Source organism: Kwoniella dejecticola, chromosome 9 (assembly GCF_000512565.2).
Source record: "Kwoniella dejecticola CBS 10117 chromosome 9, complete sequence".
In the NCBI taxonomy this organism is placed as follows: domain Eukaryota; kingdom Fungi; phylum Basidiomycota; class Tremellomycetes; order Tremellales; family Cryptococcaceae; genus Kwoniella; species Kwoniella dejecticola.
Window position 1 is genome coordinate 1,080,371 of NC_089309.1, and position 21,530 is coordinate 1,101,900.

The 21,530-nt window shown below is 48.6% G+C and overlaps 2 protein-coding genes across 2 annotated transcripts; both read right to left on the reverse strand.

The window, feature by feature from the left end:
* Positions 1-3: 3 nt before the first annotated feature.
* Positions 4-1,693, reverse strand: I303_107350 (uncharacterized protein; the record flags this gene model as incomplete). Its single annotated transcript, XM_065969560.1, has 6 exons — positions 4-178; positions 229-366; positions 414-638; positions 688-1,079; positions 1,131-1,450; positions 1,498-1,693. The coding sequence occupies 6 exons, from the start codon at positions 1,691-1,693 to the stop codon at positions 4-6; spliced, it is 1,446 nt and encodes a 481-aa protein (XP_065825632.1).
* Positions 1,694-9,692: 7,999 nt separating this feature from the next.
* Positions 9,693-21,138, reverse strand: I303_107351 (uncharacterized protein; the record flags this gene model as incomplete). Its single annotated transcript, XM_065969561.1, has 26 exons — positions 9,693-9,833; positions 9,899-10,079; positions 10,133-10,187; positions 10,253-10,302; positions 10,364-10,545; positions 10,601-10,655; positions 10,714-10,809; positions 10,938-10,985; positions 11,038-11,098; positions 11,156-13,279; positions 13,332-13,973; positions 14,026-14,186; positions 14,304-14,404; positions 14,456-14,557; positions 14,625-14,699; positions 14,756-14,843; positions 14,922-15,101; positions 15,150-17,658; positions 17,712-18,960; positions 19,002-19,123; positions 19,165-19,260; positions 19,386-19,446; positions 19,502-19,612; positions 19,657-20,448; positions 20,741-21,037; positions 21,100-21,138. 26 exons carry the CDS (start codon positions 21,136-21,138, stop codon positions 9,693-9,695), a joined length of 9,618 nt encoding a protein of 3,205 aa, XP_065825633.1.
* Positions 21,139-21,530: the final 392 nt, after the last annotated feature.

Sequence of the window (21,530 nt, forward strand, 5' to 3'; positions counted from 1 at the left end):
ACATCATAGCTTCCTTCGCCAGGTCCCGCCTTCTTTCACTCTGACGCACAATATGAGAACAGCGCTGAGAATACCTACCCCGCCAGCGTAAAATATAGCGGGTCTGTATGCCTCGTAGCCAGAATCAGGTCCTCCGAACGCTTGCAGCAGATAACCTGCAATTGGTGCACCAAGAAAACTGTGACCAGTGATCAGAGGGACCCACTTTGAATCGATCGACCCACTCACTAGCCGGGGGTCCACGACGAAACCAGCATGCTAAAGACTACTGGCAGATCCTTGTCGCTGAACAGAGAGGAAACAGTCCCGGGTATCAATGAGAAAAATCCCCCAGCGCAGAATCCATTGATGACAGCAAAAACCGCTCTACATAGCCAGATCAGCGAGCTTCCAGCTTGGTAGACTGGACTCACAGAGGCCCGACCTGACCCGCGATTGGCCAGATGATCAGGGTTGACATTGCATTGGCGGCAAGACATAACAGCAGCGCATTCAGGGAGCCGAACCACTTGTCTGCCATGAAGCCCCATCCGATTCTTCCGCAGGCGGACGCGAGATTGAAGCCGGCCAATAAGGATGATGCAGCCCCTGAAGATAGACCGATGGACGTCGCGAATAAAGGTAAGAAAAAGGGTGGTCTATCGTTCATGGTATCAGCTTATTTCGGAGGCCGCTTGCGAGGCTTACATAAACAAAGGGAACAATGCTACAGAAGTCCCCGCTAAGACGAGAACGAATTTGATGTCTCTCAGAAGTTTGACGTCGACAAGTCTCTTCCAAGCTTTTCCGCTCTTTCTTCTCATCACCTGTGGTATAGGCGTCGCAAGCACTCTCGGCTTCAACAGGTATGCGCAGGGCAAATTGATGACAAGGAATATAATCCCCAATATTCGGAATGCCCAAGGCAGTCCTACCGACTTGATCAACCCATCCGCGGATAAGGATACAGCGGCCCCACCGACTCCACTACCAGCATACACCAGTCCGGTCGCCAAGTTTCGTCGTCGCGAGAAGTAGCTGGAGGGCAGAGTTGCCGCACAGAAGAAGCAAAGCGTCTGGCCAGCGCCGAAGAGAAACCCCTAAGATTCATTTAGCAGGTGCCCAAATGGACGGGACATGAACATACACACCTCTGTGACGAGTAAGCCTGCTACTGATTTTGTACACCACCCAGCTAGAATCGGCCCTAGGCCCGACAGTAGCGCCCCAACCATAGCGACGTTCCGGTTACCGTACCTGACAACAAGTGCCGATATTGGGATCGCAAACAGCGCTTCCAAGCATGCTTGAGTCGATCCAATAAATGCTAGTGTCGAAGTCGGTGCCAGCTCAGCCGCATGTAAAGCGTCTTGAAAGATTCCCCAAGCGTAAATTCCACCGAGAGTCGTGAAAAAAATGCAAAAGCAGTAGAAGATCTGCAGCCATGCCGCTAGACCACCATCGGGATACGCTTCAAACTCTACGAATATCAGCCCTTGTGCGATTGACATGGCTTACCTTGTGTCTCCTGACGTAGATCTAGGTCGCTTCTATCACCATCGACTTCTGCTGTCTCGCCGATGCCAACTTCATTGTCTCGCTCATCGACAGGTGGTTTGCAACTTCTCAGGTCCTCCGAGGGTGTTTCGTCGCCCAACGCGCTGACATGGGAGCTGAGATCAGCACGACTTCGTTGCAATTCGATCTCCGCCATGATGTCAATGGTGATGAAGCGACTGCAGATGACTTGTTATGTACGTCTCTAACAGCTTGGATAGGCATCCAAGGGAAATCGAGTCATCAAAAACCCGGTGGAGGCCATCTCGATTGCATCGCGGTTGTCTTCCTCGGCGCCTTCCGCGACGGGAATATGTTGCCTTATCATGGAAAGATGATAGGAAGAACGAGATCGGGCACCAAGTGGAGCGACAGGACGTGGAGAATCGTTGTGCAAAAGCTTGTCGGCTCTCTGAGACTCTAAGCAGAGGAGTTATCTATTCGTGGGGCTGTCACCGTCGGATTATTCAATCTATCGCCTCGTGTGATTTCTTTTCACCCGCTCATCATTGAAACGCGCGTTCCTCTCTCCTTTGTACAAAATCTCCACTGCTCTTGTGTACTCGTTTCTTCTTTCAGCGCTATACGTCCCATATCGTCACTGGCTTTTCAGAACTTTTCGTATTCTCAGAACTAAGTTGTCCAGCAGGACGAATTCAGCAAGACAGCAAGTGTCTTTGCTGATGACTTATGTGTGGTATGGGTGTAGTAGTCCTGGCGATTTGGGACTTCTTGTGCACCAAGCCCTTGGATATGTAGCCAGTTGTTGAGCTTCTGGTGTTCAAGTCACCTGCTCAATCTGCTTCCACATGACCAAGGGCAGCTGTCCTGCTAACTGGAATGTTAAGACTATGGTTCTGGTTCCGCTGATTTGCTCTAAGCAGTGTTTGACTGTTTTTGAGCGTCCTTAATCCCATTTACTGAGGTATCTCAAGGGGACACCAGCCGCATGCACTTGGTCTGTTATGGTAATCGTTTAAATATGAAGGATCAAACCAAGCATTTGGGGTGATGGAGTATGGTGTATTGGATGATGGTGTACTTCTTGATGTCCCTGGTTAATCTGAAGGAACAGCTTGAAATCCAGCCGGCAGTAAAGAACTTTGGCATATTGCACCTTTCAAGTAGTGATCAAAGCTGACAATCCTGACACAAATAGAGCCTTCTCTGCTCGCATTCCCAAAGTTCAAAAACACCAGGTTATTGGCAAGACTACAATTTGAACATTTGGATCAAATGTCTTGGCCAAGATCCTTCTGAGACTTTTGCAAAGCTGCTCTTGAGTTGCAAGCTACTGGTTGCTTATGCACATAGAGGGAGAGCATCAGTCATGTCATGCCTTCTGACACAAACACTGGAGTCTGTTTTGGTTACATTCAGGCTTTGTGTTGCAATCCATCCTGTGGTGACCTCAAGGATCACAAGACGGATAGAAAGCAATGGTTCACAAGCGTGATGACTCCAATGGGATGAAACCTGTTGGACTTGTGTTTTGGTCAACATCTTGTTGACTACAACTCAGATGCATCCGGTAAGTTGAAGTGGTGGATGATCTGAGCGTAGAGCGAGGACAATGTCAATGAGGTCAAGTAGTATGATTCATGAACGTATGACTACAATTATATGTAACATACATGTAAGTTATGATGATTTGATCCATGAAGAAACAGATGGTTGCACCTCCCGGAAGGGGGGTATTTATACATACCTTTTTTTCAGTGTTCTATCATCCTGGTTATTCTGCTTGAGGAACATTGCAGAAGCTTTGGAGGCATCTCTTAGTTATGTCTGATACATACTCTGCAATGAGTTTTGTGACACGTCTGTGATACCTCGGAGCTGTATCACAGAGTGATCACCTAAGCACCTTGGAAAGGGTATCTGAGATATACCAGCTAAAAATTCTTTGCGATATTTTGTTATACTTGCAAGCCGGTTCGATTGGTTCATAACACTCTGCAATCCTAATCAAGTGTCAAGTCTTCTGTTGTTCTGTTGAAACATCTTGATGGTTGTCTGTACCTGTAGAGTGATCTGAGGAGTTGATAAATTGAGGTAATGACGCTACCTTCAGAAGGTGTCAACTAGCTTGCCTTTTTCAATTTGCCCTTGACAAATGCAGCGATGATACTAATTACATATCAACGTTCTTGATTAGCACTAGGAAATTATAGTGAGTGTTTGTGAAAAGCAGCGACGTCTGACTCTCTGAAGTCAACCTCAGAGACACAAGAAAAAACTTTTGTTACCCATCTTGCTTTGCCTGTTGCCTTGACTGTCTATACGGATCTGCATATCTTATACTGCTCCAATTTGTCAAAGGCACTTTTTCTTGCCGTCCTTCAGCACAGGATTGCTTGCGTATGCTTTTGAGGAGTATCTACTGTCATTGCTGCGTAGGCAAGCGCCGATGGCGCAAATTTACAAACTCATCTGTGATAGCTGTAAATTTTCAGAGTTGTGCAAATCTGTGTCCTGGTTCATTGATCGGCACAACTGGGTATTTGACACTTCAATGGCTTCTTGAGCGTCATCTCCACCTCCCTCCGGTTGGATTGTCTCCTGAAGAGGAATGAGCATTCATACCTGCATCGTCGTGATCGCAGCTTCTGTCAATTAGCGCAGTAGTCGTCTTAACGATGGTACGCGAGGCGCAGTGGGGGACATCGATTTTGTTTTGCTTTTGTAGTTGAAGAAGACTTGGTGTTCCTCTCCCTGACAAACGCTCATCCCACTTTTGACACACAACTTTGACACCATGATATTCCTAAACATTTCAATTGTCCTTCTCAAGAATCCTGTAGCTGGAAATGCTCGTATTTCATGAGTTTACTTGCTCTGGCCATCTTGTCTACAAGAGAGCTAAGACAGAAATATCTGTATACCAAATGAGCAAAGTTCTGCACAATGCAGCTTCTTGTCAAATTGGATTTTAAACGGGGTTGATCAATTTGGGCTAGAGGGCGTATGATGCTTTGGCAGTCCCACGTGTTCTTTTTTTCTTCGATGAAGGCAACAGGCGACGGAACAAGTCAACTCTTTCCCCTGACACATGATTTATAAAGAACTCATAACAAAGCATGTGTGTCAAAGTCATGTGTGGATGTATGTCACCACCGAGTCTTTCTTTTCTAGGGAGAAAGGCGATAGATGACTACTGACAAGGGTTGTTGAAATCGGTTGACTAAAAGCTCTATTCACCGGTTAATCACGTGGCTTAGCTAGCCGCACGATTTGTACACACTGGCCACGTCGATATTGGACTCTGAACTCCAGTGGTTAACTTGTACTTTTACTCTTTTACTCAACATGCATAATATTGAGTGAATTTAGATAGATTAGATTTTGTGTGAATCAAGTAGCTTTTACAACCATGGCAGGGCTGACTAGTCAAAGGATGATTTGCTTGAACAGTTGTTGAAATCGATCAACGCCATAAGATAATCTGAGCTATTGGTTAGTGGGAAGAGAGAAGAAGAAGAATCGAGGGAAAATCTGGCCCTTACATACTTTTCAATATCTTGTTTTAGACTTCATAATCGAGAGCTCCTGCAAGTTGAGCATCTTCTGACAACAGGTTCTCACAAAGGAATAACAATGTTTTGACAACGCGATGGTGTTATGACACAACCCACCATGTAGGATAGGATAGTACATCTAAGTATGTGACATCAAAATGTATGGGGATACTCGAGATACAGTGGGTACGAGAATGATGTGCGGCGAAAAGCTCCGAAACGCTAGTAAAACCTCCACCTGCACGGTCCACCTTCTCGATACAGCTTCAACTTGCATCTTCAGATATCGTGACAATCTTCTGTTCCATTTATCTCATGCAACACAAGACATAGACGTGTGATAGAAGCGGCGTCTGAGAGCTGTGAGTCTGCTCGTTTGATCGATAGTGGTCCAGCACTGCATGCATCCCTTATCCTTTGATGGGACCGCCCAGATTCTCGGCTACCTGCATTCGTCTCCTATTCATACTGATCACACAACTGTCGATATCTTCTTGCGGGACATCGTTCCAGGCCTCCTCTATTGCTTCTATCATGCCCTTGTGGTTTGTGGGAAGTCGTGGTCGCTTCCTGATTCGATCTTTGAGCAGTTTCCAGACGTTTTCAATGGGATTGAGGTCAGGGGACGCTGGGGGATGAGGAGCTTGCCTGATTCCTACATGCGAGATCGTTGCCGTGCTGATGGGAGCAGTATGAAGGGGAACGTTGTCTTGAACAAGGAGACACTTCCGCCCTTCAAGCTCTAGCTCCTTGAAGTACTTCCGCATGTGTCTCCATACAATGGTCTTAGCGTATCCAAATCTGTTCATCCCCTTCAACTCGCCTTTAGCGTTCTTATTCTTTGGTGTTTGAACAAGCGGAAACTTCTTGCCAAAGACTATCGCTCCCCAGATGGAGACAGTCACTCGAGATGAAGGATAGGAAGGGATGATGTATTCCTTGTCATATCGATAGCCAATTGGACGGGTGATATAGCTAAGGCAGAATCAACATGGCAATCTGGAAGTATCACAACACTCACACGTCTCCCCTGTCTGCTACGCAGATGGCTGCTTCATCTGTGAATACAACCTGTCTGAAATCAATGTTTTCCACCTCGTAGGACCATCTCATGTGAGCCATGATATGTTCGGGTTTCAGCCATGGCCGTTGAGCTGCTTTGAATCGCCGGATATTCTCCTCCGCTAAACTTTTTCTGACTGTTGATGTGCAGCATTGAGGTATCTTCCCATCGTTCACCAGTCGCTCAGTAATATTGCTTAGAGGGGATCGCTTATCCTCCTTCACTTCATCAAGTATTGTTCGCTTGTGGGCTGGGTTGAGAACGGGTGTCCGACCAGGAGATTTGTCGGCCTCCCAGCGTCCAGTATTGCGAGCACGAGCAATAATATTCTGTACTGTGCGTTCCTTGAGTTCTAACACTCGTGCGATCTCCTTTCCGTCCCATTGATTGTATGTATGCAAGGCTTTGATCATGCCCCGGCACAGATCACTGACTGTGGGTGCTCGCTTGCCAGTCATTGTGATGGATGAATACAAAGTACGTATGAGAATCAGCTTCGAGCCTTGACAATGGGAGTAGGTGGACCGTGCCAGTGCAGGTTTTGCTAGCGTATCAGAGCTTTCGCCGCACATCATTCTCGTACCCACTGTAATCTACTCTCGGAGCTTCTCGGGGGCCGCTTTGAGAAGACCTCTCGCATGCATCTCAGAAGCAGCTTGTAGAGGTCTCTTTGAGATTTTGGGCGGCAAACCTCAGATCCAGAAAGGTATAAATACCCCCTTTACGGGGGGTCAAACCATTTGTCTCCCCATGGATCAAATAATCACAAGTTACATATTTTTGTAGTGATACTTTTTGAACCATACTACCTGACCTCACCAACGCCATCCTCAATATACGTTTGAATCACCCATCACTTCAACTGAGCGGATCCATCTGAGTTGTCCTCTGAGTCGTAAGTCCATAGATGTCGACCAATTCACAAGTTCAACAACCTTCATCTCACCAAATTCAAGCTTGTAAACCGTTACATTCTATTTGTCTTGTGATCCTTGAGGTCAACACGAGACGGTTTGTAACAGAAGGTCAACTTAATCCCATAATGTTTGTCATTGGTGATTTCATGCTGGCATCTCATTATTCCAATTCTAATTTGTCAGGTCATGGAACTTGTTGACCACATAATTGTCCAATTGACATCAATATCAACATATTCATCCTACCAGCAACTTATGCAATTATTGCCCTTCAAAAACTTGTGTAGCACCCCAATCAGCTAACATGCTACCTATTCATGGACTCAGCTCAGTATCATCAGGCTGTGTCCATGTCAAGCTCTTCTCCAGCATTAATTGTCATCTTCACTGTGTCACAAACCTATTCTGCTACTCGACACACTAGCCCAACCACTTCATGCAGTAGAGATAGTTTTATAGTGATCAATCAAGCGGGTGCTCTACCCATCTTGTGACTTAGCTGTCTCATGACTTAGCTAGCCACATGGCCAGGACGCTTGCCACGTTGATGGTCAACTCATAACCCCAATATTTGACTAGTACATTTGATTCTTTGGTCAACATGCATTATATCAATTGAATATGCTTTTGCTGCATCTGGAACACAAAGTCCATACACTGATAAAGTCATTTGCAGTTCTCCATCACTGAGATTTTTCCCTTTTGTGATGCCGCTGAATGACAATTGGCAAAATGTACTGTTGAGGTCAATTTTCACAGGAACTGACCATCCAGCTTTGTATGACTGAGCGGTTGCCAGACGTCAAACTTTTGTATGCCAATCTAAGAAGAGCAGGCAAGGACATTGTAAGTGGAAGTACAACAACATTGTAGCGCTTTGCTTTGCCTTCTGCTCATCTGATTGCCAAAAGAAACCTAGCTGGTGTTATGAAATCCCCCGTAATTCCATAACATGTAGTCACGTGACTACCCACGTGACTACATTCCAATTCACTTTCGTTACGTTTCATCATGGTATCCGTACGCTCAAACCACCAACCTCAAAATCATACCTCTCGAGGAGCAACGAAGATACAATAACACAGCCACCATCAGTAACCTGGACACTTCAGCAAGCATGAGTAAGCGTTATCGGAACCCCTCGCATCTTCCATTACGATTACTCATAACCATCAGTCATAAATCCCTCAAACCAGCGGTATGGACGGTTCGACGAGGATACCTGACGTGGATGAGGGATATTCTGCTTGGAGACGAGAAACGAGAGTGATGATGATTACGAAGACGGATCAAGGCGGATGATGAGATGTGAAATCTAGATAGGACCACTTAGTAAGTGTTTGTACAATTGTAAGATATATAAGGAGGCTATTCGAGCAACTCAGAACTACGATCCCCAGAGATCTAGTTCTGACAGTTGTTCGATAGTATAGTGCTATTGAATGAATCTGAGTTAATCTACCTGACCTCGCTAGCTACTTAACCAGTCCCTAGTGAGTTTTGTTATTCAAGGTAGCTCCTCGAGGAACGAGGAGCTCCATCAGTCGAAGTATTTAGAGTTAACGGATACGATTTGACTTAGACCCTTAAGTTCAGATATATCAGAGTCCAACGCTACAAGGTAGGTTGACTCAACGTAACAGCTGGGTCTTGCAACAGGATATTTTGGGAGTGCTTTGTAAGCTACACATAGGGGAGGTACGTTCTCTTGACGGAGAACATTGGTATGCCCAGCAAGAGCAGCTCAAGCTTTATGTGTTTAGCAGGCTGCATTGTGAGACGCTGCTTAGGAACACCTGATCATCACTCATGTCAGCACGTGACAACTTTGACAGCGGAAGGAGCATTTCCTACGCAAGCATCAGGCCTTTCTGGTGCAGAGCTTCTTTGCTAGGCAAATTAGGACCAGATACTGTCATGTCAGCCACCTCCGTAAGCAAGCAATTCCCCAGATACCCCTTGCGTAACCTATCAGAGACCCTTGGCCCCTTTGAGTTCACCCGTCATATTAAGGACGATCTATAAGTTACAAAGACTTGGCTGGAACATTGAGGAATGATGTTGATTCAACATGTACACCTTCTAACATTACCTTTCTCTCATGCTCAAAGCTCAAGTACACATATCACAAAGTGTTGCAATTGGAGATTAGTCTTTCTATGAATTCTCTATTGTTGTCCCTCACTATATGGATATATTACGGTATCACTCTGCACTTCAGCCCTCTCCTGGAAGCTACAACACCTGTTGTCCCTCCCAGAGTCTTCAACTGAGTGCTATTCCTTCTCTCTTACCGGTCGACCCGTAATGTTATCATCTTATCCTTGTCTGTTCGCTGGTATCTGTGTATAACAAGGGCCCCAGGGTGGAGTCCACGTTGATCACCGTGACAGATACATACGCATGCGCTGAGCCAGGGCGTTCTGACGATCCCGGTCATCCAGTCACACCGGCTCATCCTTGGCTTAGTGACCCAAGAAATACTGAACATGCGGATATGGAACAAAAGGTAAGCTGAGGCGACTGCTAGTTCCTATGATAGATGACTATATGCATGATCTGAGACGTTCGTTATGTACATTAATTCATGGTCACGATCAGGGTGACAGAGTATGACCTCCAGTATACTTGTGATCAATCAACGCTTACGCGATGTCATTACGCCTTGCCAAAACCGCCAGTTTCCACAATGGCAAATTGAAGCTTTTCTCGCAGCTGCTCGTAAGAGGCATAGGTCGGGAGGAGGAGCAAATTAAAGCACGTGCTGGCCTGCGGCAAGCTTCCCTCTTTGGCATATAACTAATCAATGTGATAATGGTAAGCGCAATTGATCGAAAAGATCGCACTGGTAATGCAAAACGTACCTTCTGTATCTGGAATGGCTGGGTTCCGGAGCTTCCTTGCAGTTGGGTAAAACCACCGAGAGGAACTCGCGAAGACGAGGTGACAAACATGAGGAACCGAGATCTCTCTTCCTGAGAGAAACTTCGAAGGGCTCGCCAGAACCAGGATATCTCGGGGTCGGACGATTTCCAGCCGCTCAGCCTGTATAGTAGTCTGATCAGCTCCATCCCATCGACATAAGCTAATTCACTTACTGAGTAGCATTTTTGAGCTCATCAACGTCTACCGTAGTGATACCTGAGATCAGGACTGTCGGGCAGGCATCGCGGCCATTGTCAGTGACCGGAAAGAGTAAACAGGCTGAGTTTACTTACGCTCTAATTGATCCGGCTCGAATATTTGGATTAGTTGACGAGGAATGATGCTTCTCGCAAATAAATATCAGCTGACGAAGCGACTGGGACAGATTGGACCATGTGACTGACTCGTAGAATCCATCAAGGAACGCTTTGATCTGATCCTTGATCGAATTATCCAACCGATACGAGACTACCAGTCGCACATAGTCTTCTTTGTTTTCCTCGGTGACGGGAGTCGCAGCACCGTCTGGTTTGAGCTCGACGATCTTCTTTTCTCCAAACTGGTCATCTTCAATCGTGAACTCTTGCTACAGCACCGGCATCAATAAAGGTCGCTTATTCTTGTATACTACTAACACTTACATCGATGACACCAGTGATATCGTTGTCGAGCATCCATTGCAGGGATTTGTGATACCTGAGGCAATTTTAGCTTGCTACTGGGGATCGTCACGTTGGGCGAAGCGGATGCTCACTCTGGGTCTATGCTCTCCAGATCTCGCGTGTCTACGGTTCTGCCAAGGATCTGCTTATAGAAAGCTCGGTTGAAGTATGCGTCGAGCAGTCGACCGCTTTAGAATGGTCAGCAGATAGCATACAACGTATCTCAGTTGCTGACTTACTCATACACCGCTTTACTGTATAGAGATTGTATGGCTGTCAGCAAATTATCCTCCATGAGGGTCGACTGCAAACTCACCCAATCACGCGACCAACAAATTTGAAGTATGCAAGATGGTCGCCATTACTGTGTGAGGTGTCAGCTGCTGGCGACTGGGAGCACGGAGATAGGCACTTACACCGACGACGCCTTGTTGGGTTGGTAAGTTTGCTGATCGGCCGCACATGGTTCGAAAAGAGCTGCAAGACCATGTCAGACTGCGATCGGAAAGGCGCCATGAGCGAACAGCGGCTTACCAAAGTTCGGATCAAAGATTTGCTGGGCGAGAACACTATACCACTCGCGTGTAACTCCGCCAGCGTCCACCCCGTCTTCATTGTAGAACTTGACGCTGAGCTTTCCGTACTTGATTTCATCTCCCGAACGCCGTTGAAGAGCATGGAAGGAGTCTTCGAATACATATTGTCGACGGATGTTGAGGGGAATAGCTCCAACGGGGATGTGCGAATCTCGCTTTCGCTTCAGCTTCTGGAAGAACCAGTTTCGCTTGTTATCGAATTCCAGGACTCGGGGATTTCGGATGAGAAGCGAGAAGGAGCCGCTAAGCAATGAAGGATTATTGCGGACGATGGTGTTCAACACCTTTCTATGAGTTGTTGTGAAAGAAACAAACAAGTCCTGCTCAATCGAAGCAGAGGCAGGAGGCGCAGAGGGCGAGCGTAGCTCTCGAGTGAGTCGAGTTCGATATTTTGAGACGACCATCAGGGCTTCCACCAAGGGTAGAAGGACAGTAGCGATCTGATCTGTACTACCTCTAGCTTCCACTGAGGTAAGACATTCTCCCAGCTGGTTCCACAAGGTTTCAAACTGGAATGACTCGAACACGGCGCTCACAGCCCTTTCTTCATCTGTGAGCTCCTTGGCCGGAAGATCGGAATCGACCTTGTTGAGGTGCAGATAGTCGATAGTCTTGAGGAGTCGCAGTAATTGGGCTTGACTCGATGTCGGAGGGGAGAAATCTGCCAGTGTGGTTGGGCCGATCTCGGAAGTTGTCGCATCTCGAAGAACCATAGTGAGTTCAATTAGCTGAGTATGAACAGCGCTGCCAAGGTCTTTGCAGCGAGAACGTAATTCTTGCAATATAACGTCCTTCGCTTCTGGTAAAGTGGCGAGGTTCTGCATCGCAACGAGAGTAGAGCTGAACGTTCGGCTTGTACACTCTCCAACGGTAAGGCAATTGACCATAAGGCGCAGGACGGAATGAGGGATGATTGGTTGAAGAGCTTTAGCGGCCGGCTTATCATCCGTTGTCTTCTCTGTCAGCGGTTTCGTGATAGTGACAAGGAGCGACGTGACCGTTTCCATCATGCCTGGAGTCTTGGCAAGCAGAGGACGATCCAGTAAATCAAGCAGCACGACGATGGGAAACTTGCTTTGGGGCAAAATCTTCTCCTTGCCTTTACCTTTTTTCGCGGGATGCCTCTTGAGACCGACCAATTGTTCGTGCTCTGTCAAGAAGTAATTGGCAGCGGAGGAATTGATTCCAACAATATATGCTAGGGCTTCGAAGCATCGTTGAGCAATGAACGTTGGGACATGCTCGGTCTGTAGGTGACTGAAGAGACCCGTGGGCACAACAGCGGCAGCAGGCGAGTCGAGTGATTGACCACCTTTAGGTGTGGGCTTAGGTGTAGCCATGACCTTCAACGACATCTGTTGGAAACTTCGATCGACGGCGGGCAGATCGCCGGAACCATCCTGAACGACGGACAGGAGTAAGTTGAGCAGATCCGATCGCGTCGTAGTATTTTCGCACAAGTTGACCAGAACCCGGAATAGATAGCTCTTCTTGATGGTTTCTGGGAAGAAAAGTAGGCGGACAAGGGATGCTATCCCCGGTTTTTCCAAGAGCTGGACAGCTTCTCGATGGGGTTTTTTGTTAGCGGATGGTAAGGGGCCAGTATATAGGGAGGATGCGCCGATACCGAGACCGCTAAGGTCAGCCGGCTGGTTTAGTAACATCACGTCCCGCAATTCATTGGTCAGGCCAGCAAGGAAACCGGCGGCGACTCGATCCGTAGAGGGCCTGGGAGGCTGAGGTTGACTGCGTCTAGCGGTTTCCATGGCTTCCTGCATGATCACCTCGGCTCTTATCTCGGGCGGAAGAGCTTCCAGAAATTCAGCATTCAGCTGGTGAGCCGTTTCGGGTATATCTGTTGAGTCCGCTGGACGTCGGTGCCGATTTTGTTCTCGCATATGCTGTTCGACCACATCTGCTCGCATGTCTTCGGGCAGAGCTTGCAAAAACTCAAGATCGATCCCCGTATCGGTGATATCCACATCTTGACCATGAATGGAGATCAACGTTCTCGCAAGTGATTCGGAAGCGGGCTCAACGGGTTCAGGATTGATGTCTTCGTCTACAAAATCAGTCAGCGAGGACTCTTATCCAAATTGAGCGACTGCACTTACCCATCGCGATATCTTGCGCATCTGGCGAAGGGGCCCTGGATTCGGGAAGGTGAACACTCGCGGCTGCAGCGAGATTTTTCGTCTGCTCCTCGGCTTCAGCTTTGACATCCGCTTCCTGCGCCATTTGTTGCTTTGCTGCTTCGGCTTCAGCTCGCTGACGTGCGTCAGGCATAAGGTGGTTGATAACGTGAATGACCAATCGACTGGTGAGTTCGTTTCGTGCCGTCGTTGCCAGCTGCATACCTTCCTGCCATCGCTGCATGGTTGGTATTGGGATGAACTCGATGAGAATTTCGGCGTTGTTTGATTGCGTTTGACGATTCTGCGGCGGGTGCAGCGCGAAAGTCCGACCGCCGACTGAAAGACCAATGGTGCCATTATGATCTTGCGCAAAGTCGATTCGAATGGCCTCATTACCCGCCATTTGTCTATTGGTAATTAAGCTCTCAAGCATTTGAACAGCTTCAGTGCCGCCCATGCCTTCAATGGCAGATATCAGGTCGTTATAATTGCTGCCCAGCGAACGGGATAACCCTCGCATAGGCGGTGCCGAAGTCGAAGGGTCGGCAATCAGCGGATGAGGTGCGACTTGCCCGCTAGTTTGCGGTGTGGGTCGACCGAAAAGGCTAACGGTGGGGTCTTCTGCAGATCGAGTCAGCAAGGGCTATGTGCGAAACCCAATGAGAGCTCTCACCAGCAAGGATGGATCTACTTCGCCTCGGTTGCGATCCTGATGGGAAACCTGACTGATCCCAAGCCCAAGGACCAGTAATTTCAGGGGATTGCCGGTTGTTGAGACCGCCTCGAGAGCCAGATGTAAAGGGTTCGATCAAGTCGATGTCATCGCCATCGAACCTAACAAGTCAGCCGATTTTCAAGAGTTCAACGCACTCACCCATCCTCATCTAGCTCCAATTCTGCGTGTTCGTAATCCTCCTCAAAGAAACCTTCTACAGTCAGCCAGAAATTCACCAGATCATCGACTCACCTTCTCCTTCCTCGTCCATGTCATCTTCGTCTTCCATCATCTCGTTGTCCTCGGTACCCAAGGATTCTTCGTCGTCCGGTATATCCTGCAAGGCAGAATATCAAATCGCGTTCAAGGCTTGGACCGGGCGACTTACATCCCACACGCCGCCTTCCTCGTCCTCATTTGAGCCGAGAATCACTTCCTGCTCCATCTCCTCTTCCCCTTCGTCGTCTGCTCCATCCTCCAGCTCATCCGTCTGTACACAGAACGCAGTCAGCACATTGACTTTTCCTTTCCTCAGCAAAGAAAAAAGTTTGACCCACCCAATTGTCGGCATCTATCCCAGAACCCATAGACTCATCCTCGGATGTTTGTAAATCGGTGTCTCCATCGTCGTCCTGAAAGAAAGCGTCAGCGTTGGACATGATAGTAGCCTTAGTTGTTTAAAGCTCACAGTGATATCGTCTCCCATATCCAGATCGTCCTCGTCTTCGTCATCCTCATCCTGATCATCGTCTTCATCACCGAGCTCTCCACCGATCCTGAGGGCACATTAGCGGTAAGCGCACAATCGTTGAGCGGCTATATAGTCAGAACGATGACAGCAACGCATGACTCACATGCCCAGAGCTGAATTCCGATATAGGTCTGGTGCGTCCTGGTCTTCATCCATCATGTCAATGTCAGATTCCGATCCCGACTCCGACTCCGAATCTGAGCTGTCTTCTTCCACAGGAGCATCGCCCGAAGTACCCTTGGATCCCTTGTTGATTTTACCCCATTTCACAGATGTCTTGGTCCTGTGTGAAGAATATTTAGCGAGTTTCCGAAGCTCGTCGATGACTTACAAATGTTCAAGCGTCTTTAGCAAAGATACCAGAACGTTGCGGACGTTTGGATAGTTCAAATCGATTTCTCCCAATGCGTTCGTGAGGAGACCGACGTAATTCTTCTCCAACATCGTCTTTGCAATGTGCAGTGTAGCATCACTTATCTGTCGTGTCGAAGCGATCGGTCGCGCCATCAGAAGTCGATATACTAGCTCTCCGATTGCCCATAGATTTCCGTATCGGACGGACGGGTCGCCCACGGCGGCCTGGTCTCGAAGAACTTTAGCGATCGCGTCCAGCACGGACTTTCTGATTTGCGCTGTGTCTTCTGATACATCTTTGACTGTTGCTGTCGGCGCAATATCGGAACAGAGAGCCAAGACCATTGAGACAGCCCAAGATGAGACTGCAAGTCGTCGAGCAGGTCTTGTACCACGTTCAAATTGAGGTATACCCGTAACGTCCGGTTGGAGAAGTACACAACAAACAAGATCATTGATCAGACTGGCGACACCACGATGAGTCTTCGTTGTTCCTAGACCTTGTTCTCGAAGCGAAGCCATGAAGTATTTCTTGACAGATGTATAAGATCCGAGAAGTTCTGTAAGAATAGAACTCAGTAAACCAACATAAGCGTGGACGTGCTTGGTTTCGTCTTTGGAATCGTCCACGGTTTCATCTATCGAAGACCGTACTGCTTGACCGAGCTCAGAGACCAGATGATCTATGAATGGATGACGGACATGACTTGCACTCTCCTGAAAAGGATCGACGCTCTGCTGAGCAGCGGACGGTGCTTTGTTGGCTTCGTCTGGCTGATCTTTCGCTCGGATATGGTAGACAGATTGCGGCGGAGTGGGGTCCACCAAGGTACATTCGTCCTGTACTACACGAACGAAGATATCTGGCTCGCGAAGCGCAGCTTGTCTGAGCTGTTTGATGAAGTGCTGAATGTCGACGACCTTGTTTCGGGCCGGCGTCAGCCAATGACGGATTTCTTTCCTGAATGTCTCCAGGAGAGTTTGGTGATCTTCGAACACGTGTCGAATCACGAGCAAGAGGAGAGTGTGACAGCTAGCCACTTTCTCGGTTGGTTGCTTGAACGGCTTGAGCAACTTGATCAGGTCGGTTTGTTCCAATGAGTGGTTGCGGGTGATCGTAGCCATCAGGCGCATAGCAGATACTAGCTCATTCCGTCCGACATCCGCATCGGAAATGAGCTCCAAGCATACGGTTGACAGTCGCGGTGCGACGGATGCAAATGATGGCGAGGGTTTCGAAATTTGATCGTGGGCTTCATCGCCCAGTTTCGCGTTGGTGATTGTGTGGGATGAAGCGGCCACATTCTCGGCGAAAAGCAGAAGAGCTGGGAGCCATTTTGGTCGAGGGTCCGACTGTCCGGAAGGCAACTTTGACAAGATCTCCGAAGCCTTGCCGACTATATCTTCATTAAGTAGCATACCATCTGCTCTTCGTAGGCAGACGGCTATCAACCGTAATCGTGCGGAGATGGCATTGTCCGAGGACGCGACATACGAAATGGACATTTCGACCAACCGATCCAGGAGGTATTTCACGCCCTCTTCACCACTAGGAAAACAGGGCAGAAGGTCAAAAACGAGATCTTCAGCATGATCTAGGATCACTAGAGCACGAGACGACAACTCCTGGCGGTATTCTTCCCGGAGCCTCTGGATAGCTTCTCGATCTGCGCGGGAAGCTGCGGCATGCTCTTCCGCATGATTTACTTCGGGCTCGGATGAGATGGGAATGTTCGTTTCTTCAGGGGCTTCAGGCGCGGCAACACCCTCAATGGGAACAGACGGTGCGGTCACTGGAGCTACGGGGACGGGTATGGGCTCTTCAAACATGTGAGGCATTGAGAGTATCATATCTGTAGCAGTTGCGATACTATTCCGAGCTCGTACCAATGCTCTTTCCGCTGCTGTTCGTGAAAATCCCATATCCACTAGTTGATCGATTCGAGCTGGATCCGCGGTGACTGGCGCTGGTCGAGTGACAGTATTTGTAATGGGCGCTCTGGGATTGATTTGCGAGACTGCGAGGGTGTCTTCTTCCGTGTGGTGGACCTCTTCTGATTTGCCCTCGATTAGACTTGAATAACATCTCACGGCAATTTTGACAATGGAAGTGGGGCAATCCAACAGCCAAGAAGCAAGCCAGATGCGATGAGTCAAAGGGAATATAGCTAAGCGAATCTTGACGAAGATGTCTACGGCAACAAGCGGATTTTGAGGCCGTTGTTGGAGGGCGTGAGTCTCGGGATTCTCGAGCAATGATTTTGTGGAGGCCAGAGCTCCGAAAAGTACCAAAACGGTCTTGACGCATGCCGTTGCTTCGACGAGGGCGTCTTTTTGTGTTTGATCGCGTTTCTCGACAGGAACGGTGGCGAGCTCTTCCATCCGATCGATGATACGAGTCGCAGATCCGACCAGTCGTGTCAAGCCGTCTTTCTTGAGCAGGTTCAGGAAGAGAGTCGTGTGAAGAGGACCGTCGGTCCCTCGACCTACGTCCGCGTCAGCCTGTCAATACTGTCAAAGTGAAGTATGCTGAACGTACCATTGTCAAACAGAAGCATCGTCACGACCTCAAGGGCGACTCCGTCAATTCCAGTCGAAGACATTGATGAGTCCGGGACGTGGTCAAGATGCCCGACCGCGATCTCCGAAATGATGTCGCAGAGAGCTTCTGCTTGTTTGACATGAGCAGCATCCGGGTTTCGCTTGACGTGTATGAGTTTGATGATAGCTGGACGATCAGCAAGCATAAACGTATATATGTACTCACTCTTGAAGAACTTTGTCAAGACAGCATGCAGTCTTGTTGCGAGATACTTGGCCCCGCTATCTTTGTCGGCATTTTCAGCGCTTTTCACGTTTCGTGCTGGGTCTGAATCGTCGGGAGGCGTGGGCTTCGCCTTCTTCAACAGCACATGTTGTTGGAACGCCACTCGATGAATCCGCCCAAGATTGGCGACAAAGGAATCCCCGTCTGGCATCAAAGCCGAGATGATACTGGTAGCGTAACGAGAGTTGGCAAACGATAATGTGAAGATGGCATCGCTCAGAAAGCTGAGTCGAAATCCAACGCTGCGTAAGACTTGGAAGGAGTGTTTAGCTTCCGGCGACATGTTGCCAGTATCCATTGAGGTCCAGTTCTCTGTTACTTGGGTCCCCTGCCACACCATCGAGCATTCATTGATCGCCTGCTGCAATGAAAGTCGAATAATTTCCACCAGGCGCGCTTGATCATGTTCGCCGATATGTCTGAGTAAACTTGAAAGAGAAGCTGCCGCCTCGGTCGTGCCGAACCGTATCGGTAGACACGGCGATTCTGCTAGACTCAATACGTAATCGAGTCCGCCATCGTTGATGAAGTCTTTCGCAGTGGCGGCATTGCGCACCAGCCCATTGAGAACTCTGAATATGCGAGAGAAGGCAGAGAGGTGTGGATTGTTCGGGGGTGATCGGGTCTCGGCGACATCCGTTGCAGCCATGTCCTCGAGATGATATTCCCTCTTTTCTTCCTCGGAAGGGACGAAAGTCGCTGCAGCTTCTGAGGCTCGACGAAGAAGTTGGATGATGGCGGTCATAATGACGGCACGAAGGGACGGTTGGTGTCGAGAGAGTTCATCTAACGCTGCTCCAAGGGTCTTGCCATTGTCTCGATCTTGAAACACATTCTCATGGGAAGGCAGATCTACAATCGCCACGAGATTATTGATGACGCCAGGGTGAGCGATGGTATAATCGAGACCAGCCTGGTTGAGGCAGATGGCTCCGATGGCAGTGGGCACAGCATTGATGACCTAAAGCTGTTAGCGGAATGTTCTGTATGTTCCGGACTTACTTCTGGTGAGGCAGGGATTCCACTTTCCAGCTGCCCGTACAGGGTTTGAGGTAGGTGCAGTTCCTGAAGAATGGATAGTGACGTTGGCTCATTGTGTACGAAAGTGGCCATGATGTTAATGCCTGTTTCTGTCAGCCTGCGTATTCAATTCCAGCTCACTCACCCATCGCGTAGACTCGAGTGCCGAACTTCGTCGGCTCTTCAAATATACGCTTCAGGCATTTAGGCAGATCCGAATCAACCAAATTCCGCAGACCTTCTGTACCACCAGAAGCCTGCATGAGACGATGGATTGATCGCAGCACACTCTTGAGGGGATTGTCCGCATAGGCGAGGATGGTTTCTTACATTATTAGCAGGCATCCAAATTTTATCTCGACATACCTTCTGAGAGGGTTTCTGACGAAGGCGGCAATTTCTGTCTCTCTCGTGTCTCGATTTCCGCCTTGGGACTGTGATCAGCCTTGATCATACAACATGTGGCCGGTAGCGGTACATACCTTGATGCAATGTACGAGGGTGTTGACACCGTCAGCATTGCTAAAATTGGACATCGCTTGAGGGCTAGCGAATATGATTGAATCGATCAACCCGGTAGCGCGAGGGATATACTACAAAAAAATGTCAGTCATCATCATGCGAATTGGGTACTCACGCTTTCACGCTTTTCTCCACTTGCACCCAAAACGTCCAATAAAAGGCGCAAGATACCAGCTCCCATGAGCATGTTGATGTGTACGGGTGAGTTGGGAATATACGCGACGAAGGATATAGCGGCGTCAAAGAGATCGTTGGGAATCGATTCTGACTGTAAGCGGGGATCAATCGTATTCAGTAACTCACCCCCAGCGGACAAGCGGTTCACCATGTTCCTGAAAAATGTGACCAATATCCCGTGATTGACGTTGGCGCTGACCGCGGTCAACACTTCTCCCATTTTGACTCTGTGGTGAGCACAAGCATCTAGCGCATGAAGAGCTCCTGTTGATACAATCTCGCCAACTGCGGGTGATGCACGAAGCAGTTCGGCCAGCTGTGGGACGAGTTCCGGCTCGTAGAGGAACAAACCGGATTGCGCGGCGTCGTCTGTCGATATATAGACGTAGGTAGCGAGGGCCATCAATCGAATGGCGAGAAGCTGTCTTCGAGTAGCGAGGTCGCCAATTCGAGCTATACGGATTCGGTTCATGGCAGTGTACTGATCGTCTAGCGACACATGATTCTCCTCGCACAACGTGCTAAACGGATCGAATGAATCTGACCATGCTGACACATCGCCGAAATCCAGTGTGGAAGGTCCAGAGGAAGTCACGTGGCGAGGACGGTTGATCTGGGACGCTGGTGTTGTTGCAGGATTCGTACCACGATTACGGACTGGAGTTTCCTGTGGAGCTGGAACCTTGATCCGTGAGTCCTCAGCGTTGTGTTGTAGTTTGGTAGGATAATACTGCAATTGAAAAGAGCGCAAGTCACCGGGTAGAGATAGCTCTGGACTCGATGAGAGTGCTGACAAGTCAATGCCAGCATTGGTGAGCCTTTCCCATCCACGAGAGAGGGTCAGGAGGCGATGAAGAATAACATGCCGTTGAGCTGGCTCGAAGGGGGTTGTGTTGGCGTATTGTTGAGCAGGTCGGAGGATGACGAAGATGGCCGAATGGAGAATCTCGAGATCGGTTGTGTTTAAGAGATCGGCCAGTCGCTGTCATGTCAGCAAAATTCGCGGGGTGTGGAGTACTCACATCGTAGGAAGAGAACAATTTCCTGCTTGTACAGTTTTCCAACAATAGACGCTGGACTCGCAGAACCTCTAGGACTAGGTCTCTCGTCTTCGGTGTGAACTCGTTCGATTGCACTTTATGTAGGTCATATTCCTTGGTCACCTCAGCCAAAATAGCGTCGAATCGATCGAGCACGTCGACCCATGTATGCAGGTCACCTCGAGGGTATTTCCAGCTGTCAAAGGCCTGCAATATCGGTACGAGGTCCCCTTCAGCAGCTTTGACAATAGAATTTGCCAAAGCTGAGACATCCGAAGGCTTTCGGATGATGAGATCGGCGTTAGCTCGAGCCTTCTGACGGGCATTGTGTGATCACTCACAGGCTGGCTGTGTCTTCTGGTGGACTTTTTCACCTTCATTCTGCTGACTCTCCAGCTCAGTCAGTAGAGCGAAGGTTGAAGTGGGGGCGGGGGTCGTTAGGGTGCCAAAGAGTGAGTCAGTCGTATAGTGGAGGGTGGTTGAGGGATGGGTCTATATGAGAGGGAATTGAGATTGACTAGCTTTCAAGGAGAGGTAGATGGAAATCACTCACTTGATATTCTGAAACACGAGGACTAGTACTTGCTGACACCGTGGGAAGAGAAGACCGCTGGGATGGGGCTCCACACAACACAGGAGCTTACGTAATGCAACTGTCGCATTCTAGAGGTTTCTCGGCTATCTTGCTCTCCGGGACGATCTTATGGATATATAGCCCCTCGTCTATCCGCAAGTCTTCCTGTCAATCCATCTGAAGGACTTGTGATCCAGC